The 16,355-nt window shown below is 57.2% G+C and overlaps 1 protein-coding gene across 1 annotated transcript; it reads right to left on the reverse strand.

Moving 5' to 3' along the window:
• Positions 1-4,107: 4,107 nt before the first annotated feature.
• Positions 4,108-9,494, reverse strand: ZFP36L1 (ZFP36 like 1 zinc finger CCCH-type). Its single transcript, XM_002719544.6, has 2 exons — positions 9,136-9,494; positions 4,108-6,954 (listed from the first exon to the last, which is right to left on the reverse strand). The coding sequence occupies exons 1-2, from the start codon at positions 9,190-9,192 to the stop codon at positions 5,995-5,997; spliced, it is 1,017 nt and encodes a 338-aa protein (XP_002719590.1). The 5' UTR covers positions 9,193-9,494; the 3' UTR covers positions 4,108-5,994.
• Positions 9,495-16,355: the final 6,861 nt, after the last annotated feature.

Raw genomic sequence — 16,355 nt, forward strand, 5'->3', positions numbered from 1 at the left:
GGCCTTCGTGGGTGTGAACTCCTACGCTATGGGCTCTTTGGGGGCTGCCGCTTCTCACTCAGCTTTACCTTCCTGCAGCTCTTCGGAGTGGTTGTATCTGGTCATGTGCTCTCTGGTGTTGCTGTATGGGACTCCGGGTGTGACTCTAAACCAGGTGTATTGTAGGAGCAGCATCAGCGTTCTAGCTTGCAAATGGCAGGGCTCTGGTCTGCTTACTGAGTTTTATTATCATTTAAATGAGTCTATGTAATATTTATTTATTTAAGGCAGAGTGGAAAAAAGAGAGAGAATGGTAGAATCTTCCATATGTTGGTTCAATCTCCAAATGCCCACAACAGTCCGGGATAAGTCAGCTTGAAGCCAGGAGCTCAGAAGCCAATCCGGGTCTCCCATGTGAGTGGCAGGGACCCCCAGTCCATGAGCCATCACTTGCCGCTTCCCAAGGTGTGCATTAGCGGGAAGCTGGGTTGGAAACAAAGTTGAAACTCAAACTCAGGCGCTCAGAAATGGGCTGCACGTGCCCCAGGCAGGGGCTTAACCACTGCACCCCCAAAACACCCATTCCTGCCCACTGGGTTTTTAGCTTAAGGTCACAGAGGCTGAGCCAGGACTTGAACCCAGATCCCTCAGACTCCAAAACCAGCTCCTTACCATGGGCGACAGAGCTCCCATCTCCCTAGAGCAGGGGAGCAGCAGAAATGAACTCTGCCTACGTGGTCAGGAGCTCCCTCTCCGTGAGGTTCAGCCGGGAGTCAGGGGGCAGTTACCTGACTGGGCTCGGGGGTGAACAAATTGGCCGTCACCAATATTTATTTTCACCGTACCCCCGGCGGGTAGCACAGGTACAGTCGTCACAGCCCTGTACCTTGAGACCTGGGCTCTGCCAGGATTTTGAAACAAGTGCAAATAGCCCGAACGTGGAGGAGATTCCTGTCCACTGACCAACAGTGGCTCTCCGTGGGCAGCCCCTGCCCCAGCTCCCCAGACACCGGTTTCCTTGTCAGTAACCCACACTGGAACTCTTTCAAAAAGCACGGTCAGCCCTTAGACCAGGCACCTCCAAGAGGTGCGTCCCCCCGTGCTGACCTGACCGGGAGAAGAGGCAAGGTTTCGTTCTGCTTCCCAGGTCTGGGACTCCCTGCTGGCCGCTGCAGAGGCGGGCAGGGCCTTCAGAAGAGGGGGAGGGGTGGGCAAGAGCTGGCTGCCCACCCGCCTCCTACTCTGAACTGAGGTAGCCTCCGGCCAACCTAGCCAGACATGACTCAATGGTTGGCTAGCGCAGGGGTGGGGGGCCCCAGGGGAAGAAGGGCACAAGGCCAACTCCCCAAGGCGGCCCTGGGGCACCCTCTGGTCTGTGGATCATTAACGAAGCCAACTCACGGCAAGCAGAGAAGGGGAAAGTCCAAGGGGGTGGCCTGCCCCACCTCCCGGGTCCCCTCCTCCCAACACTGCAATCTTGAGCCTCGTGGGGCGTGAGTTCATGACATTGGCTGGAGGGTGTGTGCTGAGCCATCCAACCCTACTGGTTGCTTGTGGGGCTCCAGCAGGTTCTGCACTAAGGGCCAAGGGAGCCGGCAGCTAACCTGGTCAATGTGCAGTTACTGTGTGCCAGGGACAGTGCCAAGTGTGCTCTGTGTCCCAGACACTGCAGGGGCGAAGCCCACCGTGGGGCTGGCCTGCCTGGGCAGGAGTCCTGACACTTTCTCAGTGTGACAAGTCTGAACTTCTCGGCCCCCCAGTGTCTCCATACATGAAACGGGGGACTTCTTCCTTGAGTCACTGTGAGTGAAGACACAGGTTCTTAGAAGAACCCGCAACACTTAGGAAGAACTGACACAGCGACGGGGTCATCTGCTCGCCACAGTAACCCCTTGGGATCGGCTGAAAAGCCCAAGGCTGACTCATTCACCCATCGGAGCTGGGATTTGAACTCTGGTCCAAGGGCCCCAAGGTCCCTTCTTCCTCCTGCTGTGACCTCTCTGCCCCTTCGGGAACCGGTGCTTCATGATCCAATGGACTCCCACACCCATTCATTCTAAGTCCGCCCCAGGGCCCAGGCCAGGGGCTGGGGAAGGGGACTTTGTGCCCATGAAATCGACCAACAAAGCAAGCTTGACCCTTCTGCCCCACTGCCCTTCGACTCCCACGGGAGCACGAGACGGGGCGGGGGTGGGGTGGGTGGGGTGTCGCCTGTCAGTGCTGGGTGCGCATTGCTCCCATGCTGCCAGCCTAGAGCACTGGGCAGCTGTGGAGGCCCGTTGTCTTCTAACCGCCTAGGAAAACCCACGGGCCGCCCCGAGTAGATGCAGACCATCTCGTCCACCTTCCAAGAGCTAGATGGTGGTGCCCGTGCCGTGGCGTAGCAGGTAAAGCCAGTCTGCAGCGCCCGCATCCCGTGTGGGCACCAGTTCAGTCCTGGCTGCTCCACTTCTGATCCAGCTCCCTGCTTGTGCGCCTGGGAGAGCAGCAGAGGAAGGCCCAGGTGCTTGGGTCTCTGCATCCACACGGGGGATCCGGAGGAAGCTCTTGGTTCTTGGCTTCGGATCGGCCCAGCTCCAGCCGTTCGTGCATTTGGGGAGTAAACCAGCAGATGGAAGACCTCTCTCCCTCCTTCTCTCTCTCACTTTGCCTTTCAAATAAATAAAGCTTTAACAAAGAGAGAGAGAGAGGTAGATGGTACAAGATCAGGCTCATGGGCCTGGGTGGTCTAAACCCCGTGGAGTCACCCTGGTGAAGCTAAGGCCTGGGGACCGTCAGTGTGTCACAGGGAGCCCCCTCTTCCCTTTACACCCACCCCTTCCTGCCTGCCGGGGCCTCCTGCAGCCAGTGACTCATCTGTGTGACCCAACCCCAGGGGCTGGCTCTGATGGAGGAAATACAGGGCTCTGGGGAAGCGCTCTTGGCCCCCCCGACCCGGTCAGCGGCCCTGCCAAAGGCCCACGTACACCTGCCTGGGAGAAACTCGGGGAAAAGGATCCATCGTTTTTGCTTTTAGTCAAGAGAGTAAGACCACAGGCCGCCGTCACCCACCCCAGACGCACACGCACACACCGTCACTCTACTTAGGGGACAAGAGCTTCGCTCTGCTCCCAGAAAGCACTGCTTTTCCCCTTCCTATACCCAGCCCCTGTATTTCTTCCTCTCCCGTGCCCCGCAGCAGACCCCAACAGTGCTGAGGGTGTGGGCAAGTCCCTCCCCGGCCCCTGGACGGCCTTGGCCTGGCCAGTGTCTGCCACAGAGCTAACTGCCTTTGAGAGGGGTCTGGTGGGACTTCCACCTCCCAAAACCTATTACTGAGTGCCAGGAACCAACAGTGACCGAGCGCCCAAATAGCAGTTTCTCCGCCTCCTTTGTAAAGTTATTCCTCCTAGGGACAGGACTCAAGGCTTTCGGGAACGATGCAGCTCCTCTCTGGCAGGTGCAATACCACCACCTCGCGTGGGGTCACCTGGCCTTGGCTGGGGGCTTCCAGCTGAAAGGACTCCAGGTTTCTCAAGATGACAACCTATTTCCCATGGCATCCGTGCTTGTGGCATGAACTATTGGTGACTTTGCTACACCCACATCCCCTTAACAGAACCCGAGTCCCCCCAGGTCCCTTGTGACCAAGCCCCCAAGCCCCCTGATGCTCCTCACACCCACCCCGCGTAAGGGTGGAGAGGCTGAGACTTGAAGCTAACTTCCTGGGAGGGAAATGAGCCTAAGGCTTCCAAATAAAAGAACCCTCTTCGATGCAGGCTTGCTGGTACGCCACGGGCTCTGCTCCCCTCACTTTAACACCCCACACGGATCACCCAAAGCAATGGCGAACCCGGGCTGGACAAGGATAGCCTGGAAGCTCCTGACCGCTGAAACAACCCTGGAAGCTGTGGTGCTGGGGCAAGGCTGGCCCCTCGGTCAGCCCCCTCTGAGCCCACGCAGCAGCCGGAGCAGGCGCTGCCCCTCCTCCCCGTTCCCACTCCGCCAGGCAAACTTCCAGCACCAACAGAGACAGCAACAGGTGAAGCTGTTGGGAGGTGAGAAAACCGAGACCCAGCAGGCCCCCCCACCCCGCCCCCTATACACGGCGAAATCGCAAACCAAGTAAGACAGCTCCATCACCAACAATTCTTGAAAAAAAAGAAAAACGGGGTTTATTGATTTTCTTTAAACTGCAAATAGTCGTTACAAAAAGTTTTTTTTTTCTTTTAAATAAATTCACACAAAGAAAGAGAAATAGAAAGCAATGGTAGTGGCCAGCCAAAGGAGTAATTACATTCATCTTTGTGTGTGCGCGCGCGCCAGTTCTGTTTACATCAACATCGGAAACTCCACACCTAGAATCCAGAACCTTAGCTCTGCCAGCGGAATGTCGAGACGGGCGCGTGGAAGTTAAAGGGTTTCTCTCGCTGACGCTCCCTTTCAGAAGGTGCCCCCGACAAGCTGGTTCCCTTCTGCACTGTCACAGAACCTCTACAAACATTCTCAGTCCTAGTCGTGAGAGGCCGAAAGAGAAAGAAACTCAATTTGCAGTCCAACACAAAGGGGGGAATTTCTAAAATAAATAATCCAACAGTTTTTTGCATTTTTTTAAATTAATTTTTCATTTTTTTAAAATAAAATAACCAAAAAAAGTGTAAAGTTACAAAAAATGTTGTTGAAGAATAATATATTAAAACTGTGGAAAAAAAAAGGAAAGACACGTCACAAAATTTTAAGATTAATATGAAGATCATAATTTAACATAAAAGAATATATTCTATGGATTTGTCATCCCGATAAATATGAACAAAATTAACAAAAAAAAGGCATAGTTTGGCAATAAATACGTTTTGATAAGTTAAATAAGCTTTTTTATATTGATGTGCAGTGACAAGCAAAATTTTTGCTCTCCAATTTCTGAAAGTTACATGAAGTTTAAATCCCAGGGAAAAAAAGCACGGTGTGGATGCTCTAAGGAGAGACCTACGGTATTCTAGAGCAAAAAACCATTAAAGCTACTTCTACAGGAAATCGCCTTACAGATACTGTATGTGGAATGAATACCATTAACTGCTCACCCCTTACATGGTTTTTTTTTTTTTAGCTTTTCTCTCATTTCTTTTTTTGTTATTTTTTTTCCGTAAAAGATGTCACATATGAACTGGGGAACTTTAGCACCAAAATCAAGTCTCTCATAGTCCACCTAGCATCCCCTTCCTCCCCACTTTAAAATAAAAAAGAAAAAAAAATTAAATCACAAAGTCCCACGGATGTCAAAATCTTCGTGTCCGCTTTTCTCAGCCTTCCTTCCTGCAGCACTTAGCAAACCTGGGCAAGATTAGTCAACAGGGGCTCGGGATGGAAGGAAAAAGACTTTCGGGCATCAAGATAAGGTTCCCCCCCACCCCCCAAACCCAAGTCTGCCAAGAACAACTCCTCCCAAGGTGGGGCGCGGGGTCCCGGGCAGGGAGGGAGGAAGAAGTGTGTAGGAAGCTGAGACAAGGGTAGGCACAGCTCTGTCGCCAGAGTGGGGAGCTGCTAGTTCTGGGTCACCTCCCCCTCCCCTCCCCTCCCCCCTCCCCCTCCCCCTGGGCAGAGGCTCCGGGAGGCCCAAGGGCGCCCCCTGGCGCTGAAGAGGTAATATAGTCACAGTGACAAAGTTCGGTTACAAGGCACTAAGTTGCTTCTGTAAACTGATACTGCTTTTTCTTTTGTGATTTGGCACTTAAGGCTTAAGTCGGAAACAGGCGTCTACTGACGAGTATGGGACTTGTCTGTTATGCGCGTTGAGTGGGCTGTGAAAACCGAGGGGGGGGGGGTTTCAAGCCAGAAGAAGCTACTGACAAATGGACTTGTCCTCATGTTAGGCATGGACACCAGGGGGGCGGGGGGCACGGGGAGGGGCACTCCAAGGTTCTGGGTGTGTAGGGGGAGGGGTTGAGCTTAACCTTGCTGGGGGCCTCGGGCGGGCGGGTAGGGGCCTGGGGGGGCGGGGCGGGGCGGAGCGGGCAGGGGGTCCCTCCCTACCCTGGCTTAGTCATCTGAGATGGAAAGTCTGCTGAAGATGGGCAGACGTCTTGAGTTGTCCAAGGTAGGGGAGGCGGAGCCACTGTGGCTGCTGCTGGAGCTGCTCAGGTAGCCCTCGTGGTCCGAGAGCGAATCCTGAGGGCTGGGGGGCGAGTCAAACATGTGGGGCGACTCGGACATGGGCCGGAAGAGGAAGGCGGTCGGGGAGCCGCCGCCCGGCAGCCCCATGCTGGGGGCAAAGAGGTTCGCCAGCTCCTGGCTGGAGAAGGCGAAGGGGTTATTGGTGCCATCGGGCAGGGTAGGTGAGCCCAGGAGGTCATCGGCGCTCAGGATGGGGGGTGGGGTGATGGACGTGGGGCTGTCCAGCAGCCCCGAGGCGGCGGCGGTGGCGGCGGCGCTGGGAAACCCAGCAAAGCTAAAGCTATGCTGGAGGCGGGGGCGGTCGGCGGAGAGGTCCCGGGCCCCGGCCAGGGCGCGGCGCTCCTCGGCGTTGTGGATGAAGTGGCAGCGGGGCCCGTAGGGGCAGAAGCCGATGGTGTGGAAGGTGCGGCACAGCTCCGTCTTGTACTTGGGGTGGCGGGTCAGGCTGCGCAGCTCGTGGATGCCGTGCGCGAACTGGCACTTGTCCCCGTACTTACAGGCGCCGTTCTCCTCGAAGGGGCGGCACAGCTCCGTCTTGTAGCGGCTCGAGTTGACCTGGCCGCTCCCGGGCTGCTTCTGCGGCGGCAGCAGCCGCTCGCCCCCTTCGGAGAAGGAGCGGTCGCGGAAGCGGCTGTCCCGGGAGCTCAGGGCCGCGGCCGGCTCGCCCTTGAGGGTGCTGAGGAGTTGGTTCTGGTGGAACTTGGAGCTGGGTAGGGTGACCGAGTGCCTCCGGGGGAAGCCCCCGCCAGCAGGGGTGCCCACTGCCTTTCTGTCCAGCAGGCAGCCCGCGGTGCTGGGAGCACTGTAGTTGATCATCTTGTTACCCTGCAGGGAGGAGAGGGCAGAGAAAGGGGCGGTCAGCCATGGGGGGCATCCAGCCGGGGGCAGGCCCCTCTCACAGGAGCCGTCTCCCCGCCCCCAACCGCCCCCAGGTGGATTTTGGTCCCATGAATAAGAAACCACAAAATGCTGGCTGACAAACTGCTTCTCCTTCTGTCCTGCTCCACGCTGACCCAGGCCGTGCACCCTCATAACCACTTGTACCTGTAAAACCAACTCCCTGACCTCCCCCCTGGGCCCCTCCACCCAAAGTACCCAGCTCAGCCCAGACCTGGCAAGACTCCCCTCCCCCTACCAAAAATGAAAAGCCTCAGAGAGCAAAGTTAACAGTCAAGTCCCCCTCTTGATCCGTCTCTGCTCCCACGCACGACCTGGCCCACGACTCTGGACTTCCTCGTCCAGAAGAGTGCTCCCTTCCCTGGGCAACAGGTGCTCACGGCTGCCTGAGCTCCCTGCTTGAAGGGGGCAGGACGGAAGACCTAGGGGCCCCGGTCTGCGCTGGGGAAGGGGAGGGAGGGGGCTCCAGGCTCCTCCAAGGGGCTATTCCACAATGCTCTCCCCAACCCCCTGGGCTGCAAAGATGCCTTTGCAGTGAGTGCCCTGGCTGCAAGAGCAGGCTTGAAGAAGAGTACCAGTGTTTAATCTTTAACGCGAAGCTGCAGATGGGAAGCCAGGGCAAGCACCCACCCCCCACCTCCCAATCAATAGCAGATGGGGGGGGGTGTTGCAGAGCAACTACAGGCAAGTTTCTGTTCCAATGAGACCCTGGTCACCTGCCCAAAGGGTGGACGAGCTTTGGAAAGGGTGTGATGGGGGGGAACCTGGGAGTTGGCTCCCAGGTCGTGTGGGTGCCACCGTGCCAATTCTAAAGTCGGCCCCTCGGGATCAGCCGTGGGGGATCGGGAATCTGTAACTGCAACCACCCCACCGAGCGGATTACAGGAACCCAGTGGAGAGCCGGTTCCCAACAATGAGGTTCATTTAAAAAGTCCTGCCGGGGGGAGGGGGCGAAGAAAGCGCACTAGATCAAAGAGCGGGAGCGCGCGGGGAAGGGGGGAGACTGCGGGAGCGAGTGGAGGTCGCGAGGGAGGAAAGCTGAGCATTCCAACTTCTTAAAAGTTGTTCTGCAGCTCCCGGCGTCCGGCACCCCAAGCCTGCAGCCCCGGGGCCCTGGCAGCTGCGCCGACAGCAGCAGCGAGCAGGGAAGACGGCAACATGACCCGACGTGTTGAAGACCGGGGAGAAACACTTCAGCAATTAAAAGCAGCCTAGCAGCTTCACCCTTTCAAACTGGGGGAGGGGGCGGTTGCAAAGAAGTTTAACAACCACCACAGGCTTTGGTTCTGTACATTGAAACCGCACTCCTGGAACGGCTCCGAGTTTGAAACCGGCTTTATCCAACACGGGCTGGCAAAGCTACAAAGCCCAAGAAGCAGGCCCCTCACAGGGACCCTTAAGCTCAGCCTGGCAGTTTGTTACGACCCCCTGTCCCCCACCACCACCACCAACACCACGGCCCATGAGCCGCGCGGGTCTTCGGGAGCAGCCCGGGGCCCACTCGCCCCCTAGACCCACAGCGCCGTCGGGCCCGGCGGCCCTAACCCCGCCGCCGACTCATTGGCAACATCTTTTCAATCACCACTGGAGGCCTTTCTCCTCCGAATGGATTCCCCAGCTCCTCCGAAGCAGAAAGCGTGGGGTTACCTCCCGGCCACGCGTCGCGCCAGACTCGTTTTCCCGCGGGACCCCCGCAGCCCCACGCCCAGCCCACAAGCCGGCCGCGCTTGCATGGACGCGTGCCCCTCCGCGCCGCGGCACCGGGGCGCACCCCGGCCCCAGCCACACGTCGCGGGCCGAGGACTCGCCCCAGACCTGCCCCGATGCCACGCAGCCTTCGCCCCCCAGGATCCTGGCTCCTAGACCCCGGGGTCATCCCCGCCAGGGGCCGTGGAGACTCCAAGGGTGCGGAGGACAAATTCCTTCAAACTCGGCCGGAACCTCAGGCGGAGACGCAAAGCAGCTCTTGCTTCGCCTCCCTCCTCTTCCTCCTGCTTTCCAAAGACCCAAACTTCCCCCCCGCCTCCCCGGGGACGGACGAGTGCGGCCGTTCTTAAGGCAAAACCGAAAAAGACTTTTCGAAAAAGCAGTCGCTCCGCCCCACTTTACCTTGCATAAAACTTCGCTCAAGTCGAAGATGGTAGCAGACACGAGGGTGGTGGTCATCCTGAGCGCTCGCACGGGGGGCAGAGGCGAGGGTCTGGTGCGTGGCGAAGGTCCCGGTGCGGGGAAGGCGCAGCCGCCGGCTCTGGGGTCTGGACTCCCGCGCGCCTGCTCCCAGCGCCCCTCGCCTGTCTCACTCTCCCGGGCTGCGGCGCGCAAAGCCCAATTTATAAAGTTTCAGATTTGGTGGGCCGGGGCGGGGGGGGGGAGGAGGAGCTCTAAAGTTATTTAAATGAGGAAGAGGAGGGGGAAAAAAGTTGATTGACACCGAGGTTGAATCAGCCATGCGGTCAAGCTGGGGGTGGAGTGGGGGGGGAGGAGAGAAAAGCAAGAAGGGGGAGGGGAGACGAGGAAAGAGGCGGAAAAAAAAAACCACTGCGAGCCGCGCACAACTTTTTTTTTTTTTCTTAAAGAGGAAAACTTTCGAGTCGGCGGGCTCGGCCGGCCCGCGCCCCGGGTGCGCGCGGCGCAGGGGGAGGGACACAGCCGCCGAGCCCAGGTCTGTGACGTCACCCCCCCCAGCTCGGTGCCTGTTGTCGTGTTGTTGTTTTCTGTCCGGCACGAAGGCGGGCTCGACTTTCTCCTTTTTTTTTTTTTTTTTTTTTTTTTTTGCTCGTCCCGTGCGCCCGGGCTGCGTTGTCCGACGGGTGCGGGTGTCCCCTGAAAACTTCGCCAGGCGCCCGCACCACTCCCGGCGTCTCCCAGCGAACCGGGCGGGCCGGCACGCACGCAGCGTTAGAGCCGAGGGTTGGAGGCTTGGAGGGGGTTTGTGTTTGTTTGTTTGTTTTATTTTTTATTTTATTTTATTTTATTTTTGCGGAGTGGGGGGCGGGGGTACTCGGGAAACTTTTTCGCCCAGCGGGGGCGAGCACAGCACGATTCTGGGCCAAGCACGCGTCTACACTCGCGCTCGCTTTGCAGCCCGCGCTTGTCTGGGTGTGGGCGGGGGGGGGGGGGCGTTGCCAAAAAAGACCACCGCTCGGGCTGATTGCTACTTTTAACAGGTCTAGGCGTGGCGCTTCTTTCACGCATCCAATCTAAACTTTTAAAAGCACAGGAAAACCCTAAATGCTTCCTCCCCGCAAAAAAAAAAAAAAGGAAAAAAAGAAACCACAGCAACGAACCACTTTCCACGCGCGCTCTCAAACACAGGCCTCGACTTCCCCCGTCCCCCACACACACCTCCCTCGCCCCGACACTAGAACAATGAAAAAAAAAGTGACTTTGGCTAAGCACGCAGGCGAATAGGGGGAGGCGACACTTTTAACTCATTGTCGTTTCCCTCCCGCCCCCACGGGGACGGAACATATGGCTGGGCTGGCCGCGCTGATTTGGCGGGCGGTGGGGAGGGGGCGACACGGGACCCACGAACCAAAAGGCCCGCGGTGATCATGAACTCCCTTTTTAAAAAATGATAAAATACCCACTTATTTACTGCTAGGTCCGGATGCCCCCCCCCCGCCCCTGCCCCGGCCTCCGCCCGGGCGCCGGGGCGCACAGCGAGGCGGAAATCGCGGGGCCGCGTGTCTTTCCTATTTCCACGCGGGCCGGGCCGCCTCCTCGGGCCTCGCGCGTTTCTTCCCAGCACTCGAGGCTGCCGGGTCTTGTTATGAAACCCCGCGCGCCGGGTGGCGGAGAGCGAGTTCCATTGCGATGTAATTAGGTCACCCCATTAGGAGCTCGCTTCTTTGGAAAGGACGGGGCGGGCGGAGCGCAGAGGGCTCGAGGCGCACCCCCACCCCCACCCCGCTCCTTTTTTTTTTTTTTTTTTTTTTCACTGCATTTCTTATTTATTCGTCAACCTCCGGGCAGAGCCAGGGACACCGTACCCACCCCAAGGTTTAGGCGCCGGCTGTTTGTCGGCTTTGCGAAACACCCAAGTTCGCAGCCGCGCACTACGTGAGCTCCGGCAGGGGCGGCTCTTATCGTGCGGCTCTGACAGCCTCGGCGGCGGCGGCCCCTCTGCTGCTGTCCGGCCGCCCGCGGCTCCCCCCGCCCCGCTCCCGTTTCCCAGCTTTTCTCGAAATCTGGCAAGCGCCGGGAAGGGAAATAACTTCCATCCACCTTAATCTAAATCACTCCAGTGGAGGTTTCTTTCTTAAAGGGATGTTTGCGCGTTCCCCTCTCCCCAGCTCCGGGAGGCGGGTGTCGGGGGGTGGGGGGCCGTGCAGTTTCCCGGTGACGAGGTAATGAGTTCCAGATTTCAGGACCGAGCGGGGCGCGCGTGAAAGCCACAAGGTTCTAGCCTGAGTCCCGAAGCGAAGCTATTCCGGCCTTCCATCCCGCCCGCCCCAGTCACCGCCACCCCCTCCTCCCCGCTCCCCGCCCCGGGCCGGCCGGTCTGTAACTGCGGGGACCCGGAGCGGGCGGGGCGCTGCAGGGACACGGGGGGCTCCCCGCAGGCCCCGCGCCGCGCCCCGAGCACTGTCCCGCGGCCCCGGCGCCCCGGGCTGGCAAAAGGAAAAGAGAAAAAAAAAAGTGCAGTTTTCAAAGAGAAAGCCGATTCCTCGAATTTCCTCCGCTTTTCCAACTCCCGCGGGCCCTGCCCTCCCCCGCTGCCCGGGGGTGCGGGCCCAGGGGGCGGTGGCCGCCCCGGGCCGCGCGCTCCGGAGTTGTTTACCGGCCCCGCCGACCGGCCGGGTTCGTTCCAGCTCCCAAGGCCGGTCTCTATAATTAAACGCTTTTTTTTTTTAATTGTCGGGTTGAAACGTCACTCAGGGGACTTTCCGAAGTCGAGGGAGGGAGCGAGCTCCTTAACCCCTGGCAGGCCCGGCGTCCACGGCGCGGCGGGCAGGGCAGGGCCGGGCAGGGCCGGCCTCCGCGCGCACGAGCCCCGCAGGTGCGGCGCTGGGGCCCGGGGTCGGCCGAGCGCGCCGCCGCCCGTCCACCTGCGCCGCGGCTCCCGACCCGGAGGCGGCCGCCCGGCCCCCGGCCCCGCCGGACTTCCGGGCCCTCCCCCCCGCCCGAGGCGGGCGGCCTGCGCCCCGGCGGCCGGGGGTGGGCCAGGTAGGCTGGCTCGGGGGGTGAGAGGTAGGGTGCTGGGGTTTGTGGCAGGGGGAAAGTGAAAGTTGTCGGCGCGCAGGGCACGCGGTGGGGGCGTCCGCTGGGCCTGGGCGCACCCCGCGGCGGGAGAGGGCGGAGCGCGCTGGGCCGCCGCCCCCCAGCCGGCCGCGCGAGGCGCCCCCTCCCCAGCGGAGCCCTGTGGTGCTGCGCTTCCTCCGGGGGCTTCACCTCATTTGCAAAATCCCCCAAATTCTTCGGATTAGGACCTGCCCTTCCCCCTACCACTGCTACCTGAAACCCCCGGGGTGGGGGGGCAGGGGGCTTCGAGGGCCCCGGGTTAGAGGCCATGGGTCCCCAGGGCGTCGGGCCTAGCGTCAGGCCTAGCGAGCGTGAGGACACCTGTGGAGTCTGGAATGCGGATTGCTGGGCTTGGACCCAGGACCCGGGGACAGAGGCCCTGGAGCGCTGCCGGGAGTGGGTTTTGGGGGGGGGGGCGGGGGGGTGCGGTATATTTCCTGCTGGTGACTTAAACGCTAAGGTTTGCGGATCTGCGTGCCGGGGCCCTGCGGTCCCGCAGTCCTGGACTGTGTTCTGGCCGTGTGACTTTGCAAGTGACCCACAAAGCCTGTTACTTAGTCCCCAGAATCAGGGGTAGGAAGGCGGCCTGCGCGGTGCCTGTAGCAGCCCTCCGTGTGCCCAGCTGGTGGCTCCTGGGTCCTCCTCACGCCACAAAGCAAGTTCTGGGGGGGTTCGCGTGGCCCACGGGTGCCACAGACTCCCGTGAATTGGTCAGCTGCTCATTTGCAGGTTTGATCTGGCTCACTCCAGGCTGGGAAGGGGGAGAGGGCCCTGGGCCTGGAGGCTGTGGGAGGACAGAGGTGGGTGCGGCGGGGTGATGGGTACCCGCTGGAGAGCACCCGATCCTTGTCACAGGTGTCTCTGAACGGGACCGGGTCCGGCAGCAAAAGCCAGGCTCCTCTCGTCCCCCGCTGCCCCTGTGCCCTGTGCCCGTGAGCCAGGCAGAGGCCTTCACCAGGGGCGGTTCAGGGTCTGTTGTACATGTCGCATTGCAGTGTCTGGACCCTGTGGGATAAGGCCGGGGGACAGCCTCCTGCTGGGAGGACTGAGAATCCAAGCCCTGTCTGGGGCAGCTTGGCAGGGGGTCGGAGGAGGTGGGACATTGAAGGCTCATTCTTAGGCTAATTGTTCCCTTGTTCTCTGCAGAGGTGCTCCACATCTCAGTCTGCAGGCTAGCCCACTGCTACACTCCCCTACATGCCCCTGCCTGGGCCTGCCTGGGTCAGACCTTCAGACCAGCCTAATGTGATTCTCTGAGTTCAGCCTTGACTTCCAACCCTTAAAACCACTTCTCCCACCCCCCAGGGCATGACCTGAGCAAGTCAGTTTTGAAGAAAACAAGACCTTGTCCCCTGCCCCAGGGCCTTTGCACTTGCAAATCCTGCCAATTCAACTTCCTTTGGCCCAAGAAAATTCTTTAGAGCCCAACTCAAGAGTCACTTCCACAAGAAAACAGTCCTGGGGCCAGCACTGTGGCACTGTGATCTAGTGGGCTAAGCCTACGCCTGCGGTGCCAGCATCCCATATATGTGCCGGTTCGAGTCCTGGCTGCTCCACTTCTGATCCAGCTCTCTGCTATGGCCTGAGAAAGCAGTAGAAGATGGCCCGTGTCCTTGGACCCCTGCCCCCTCCTGGGAGACCCAGAAGAAAGAAGCCCCTGGCTTCTGGCTCCAGATTGGCCCAGCTCTGGGCGTTGCAGCCATTTGGAGAGTGCACCAGTGCATGGAAGGCCTTTCTATGTCTCCCTTGCTCTGTCTGTAACTCTGCCTCTCAAATATTTTTTTTAAAAAACTTCCTGATGCCCACCGCTCCAGCCCCAGCCAGGACGAGGGGTCTGTCCTCTCACGCCCTCCTGGAATCTTAGTTTCTCTGTGTGCCCTTATTTGGGGTTCTATGTATTTATTCGTGTAACGTGGATTTCTTTTTTAACTTTTTAATTTAACGTTCAGTAAAATTGACCTTTATTTGGTGTACAGCTCTGTGTATTGTAACCACAATCAGGAAACTGAAAAATTCCATCACCTCCAAACCACCCCCCCTTACTCTCCCTTTCTACTCACATCTTCCCAGTCCCTAATCCCCGCAGTCCCCGATCTGTTCTCTGTCACCGGTGTTCATCTTCTCCAGACGTCATATAAATGCCATCACGCAGGAACGGGGATCTCGCAGGGCGTGATGCAGCCGACTTGTTGCATATCTCAGTGGTTCATTCATTTTTGTTGGTAAATAGCATTCCACTATGTACACAGAAGGCTGTTGATTCATTCACCTGGTGAAAGACATTGGATTTTTTCCAGCTTTATCTAATAGCCATTAAGAGCAGAGCTGCATCCATCCAAGTTTTTGTGTGAACTTAAGTTTTTATTTCTCTAGGGTAAATAACCAGGAAGGGATTGCTGAGTCATTTGGTAAGCGGACGAAGGTACCTGGAAAAGGTCTTGGAAGTGGTGGGGGTTGGGACCCCCTGCATCCTGTGTCAGTGCCTGCTTTAAGTCTTGGCTCCTCCGCTTCTGATCCAGCTTCCTGCTGTAGGCACCCTGGGAGAGAGCAGGCGATGGCTCAGGGATTTGGGCCCCTGCCACCCACATGGGAGACATGAATTGAGTTCCAGGCTGTTGGCTCTGGCCTGGATCAGCTCCGGCTTTTGTGGGCATTTGGGGAGTGAACCAGTGGATAGAAAAGCTCTTTTGTCTCTCTGCCTTTAAAATAAAGTGAACATTAATATTTTACAAATTTTGAAGAATTGAGAAGCTTCTCCTATAAATAATGCATACCACAAAAAGTTCATGGAAAATGAAATAAAGCAATAATTTATTTTGATAGAAAACAGTTTTGAGATCCGTGCATACTTTCATAATACGCATTTTCCATGCCCCTTCACTGACCTCTCTGCGTGGATTTCAAGATTGTTTGCACTTTTAATGCCATTTTTTCCACGAACTTTGTGAAGTTCTTTTGCGTGTTAAAAATGAGGCAAGAGCCTCTGCTGAACTATTCCTTCTCCAGATGCTGTACCATCTGTGCCTCCTACAGCTGCACATGGCGAGAGTGTCTGCCCCTCCACATCCTTCCAGCACCTAACAGTGCTGCTTTCTTGTTGTTACTGTTTTTTATTTTAATTGCTCTAATAGGTGTGTCCTGGGTAGAGTATTTCCATGTGGTTTTAGTTTGCCTTTTCCTAATGGCTAATGACCTGGAACATCTTTTCACATACTGTTTGCCATCTGTGTGTCTATTTAGATCTTTTGTCTAATTTTTTTAAGGTTTTTTTTTTTTTTTTTGAAAGGCAGAGTTAGCGAGATCTTCCATCTGCTGGTTCACTCCCCAAATGGCTGCAACAGCCAGAGCTTTGCTTATCCCAAGCTAGGAGCCTGGAACTTCCTCCTCATCTCCCACATGGGTGCAGGGGCCCAAGGACTTGGGCTATGTTCCACTGCTTTCCCAGGCCATAGCAGAGAGCTGGATGGGAAGTGGAGCAGCTGGGACTTGAACCGGCACCCATATGGGATGCTGGCAGCGCAGGCTGAGGCTTTACCCACACATCACAGCCCCAGCCGCTCTTTTGTCTAATTTTTAATTGGGTCATTTGTTTTCTCACTGTTGAATTTTGAGAGTTCTTTACTCCAGCTATAGTTCCTTTGTTGTATATGTAATCTACAAACATTTCCTCTGCTCTGCTCTTTCATCCTTTTATTCTCTGAATAAAGTATCTTTCACACAACAAAAGTTTCTCGTTCCAATGAAGTCCAGCTTTATCTTGTGTACATCATGCATTTGGTATCACAGTTAAGGACTTTTTGCCTAACCCTAGATCATTAAGAGTTTCTGTGTTCTAAAAGTTTTGTGTATTTTGATAGCTGCTGTTAGGTTCACAAGTTTTTATTATAAGTATTCTGTTTTGCTGTGCTGCACATTGTATTAATACATTGTTTTTATTTTTAAGATCTATTTATTTGAAAGGCAGACTTACAAAGAGGCAGAGAGAGAGAGAGAGAAGGGGAGAGAGAGAGAGGTCTTCCATTCTCTGGTTCACTCCCCAGTGGCCACAATGGCCAGAGCTGGGCTGATTTGAAGCCAGGAGCCGG

This window comes from Oryctolagus cuniculus, chromosome 20, assembly GCF_051225735.1.
Source record: "Oryctolagus cuniculus isolate XC-2025 breed Fujian yellow rabbit chromosome 20, ASM5122573v1, whole genome shotgun sequence".
In the NCBI taxonomy this organism is placed as follows: Eukaryota; Metazoa; Chordata; class Mammalia; order Lagomorpha; family Leporidae; genus Oryctolagus; species Oryctolagus cuniculus.

Bases quoted from the DNA above. Each gene is read 5' to 3' on its own strand.
- ZFP36L1 (XM_002719544.6), bottom strand. From the start codon at position 9,192: ATGACCACCACCCTCGTGTCTGCTACCATCTTCGACTTGAGCGAAGTT. The intron at 6,955-9,135 runs GTAAAGTGGGGC...TCCTCCCTGCAG, and splicing joins TGAGCGAAGTTTTATGCAAG to GGTAACAAGATGATCAACTA.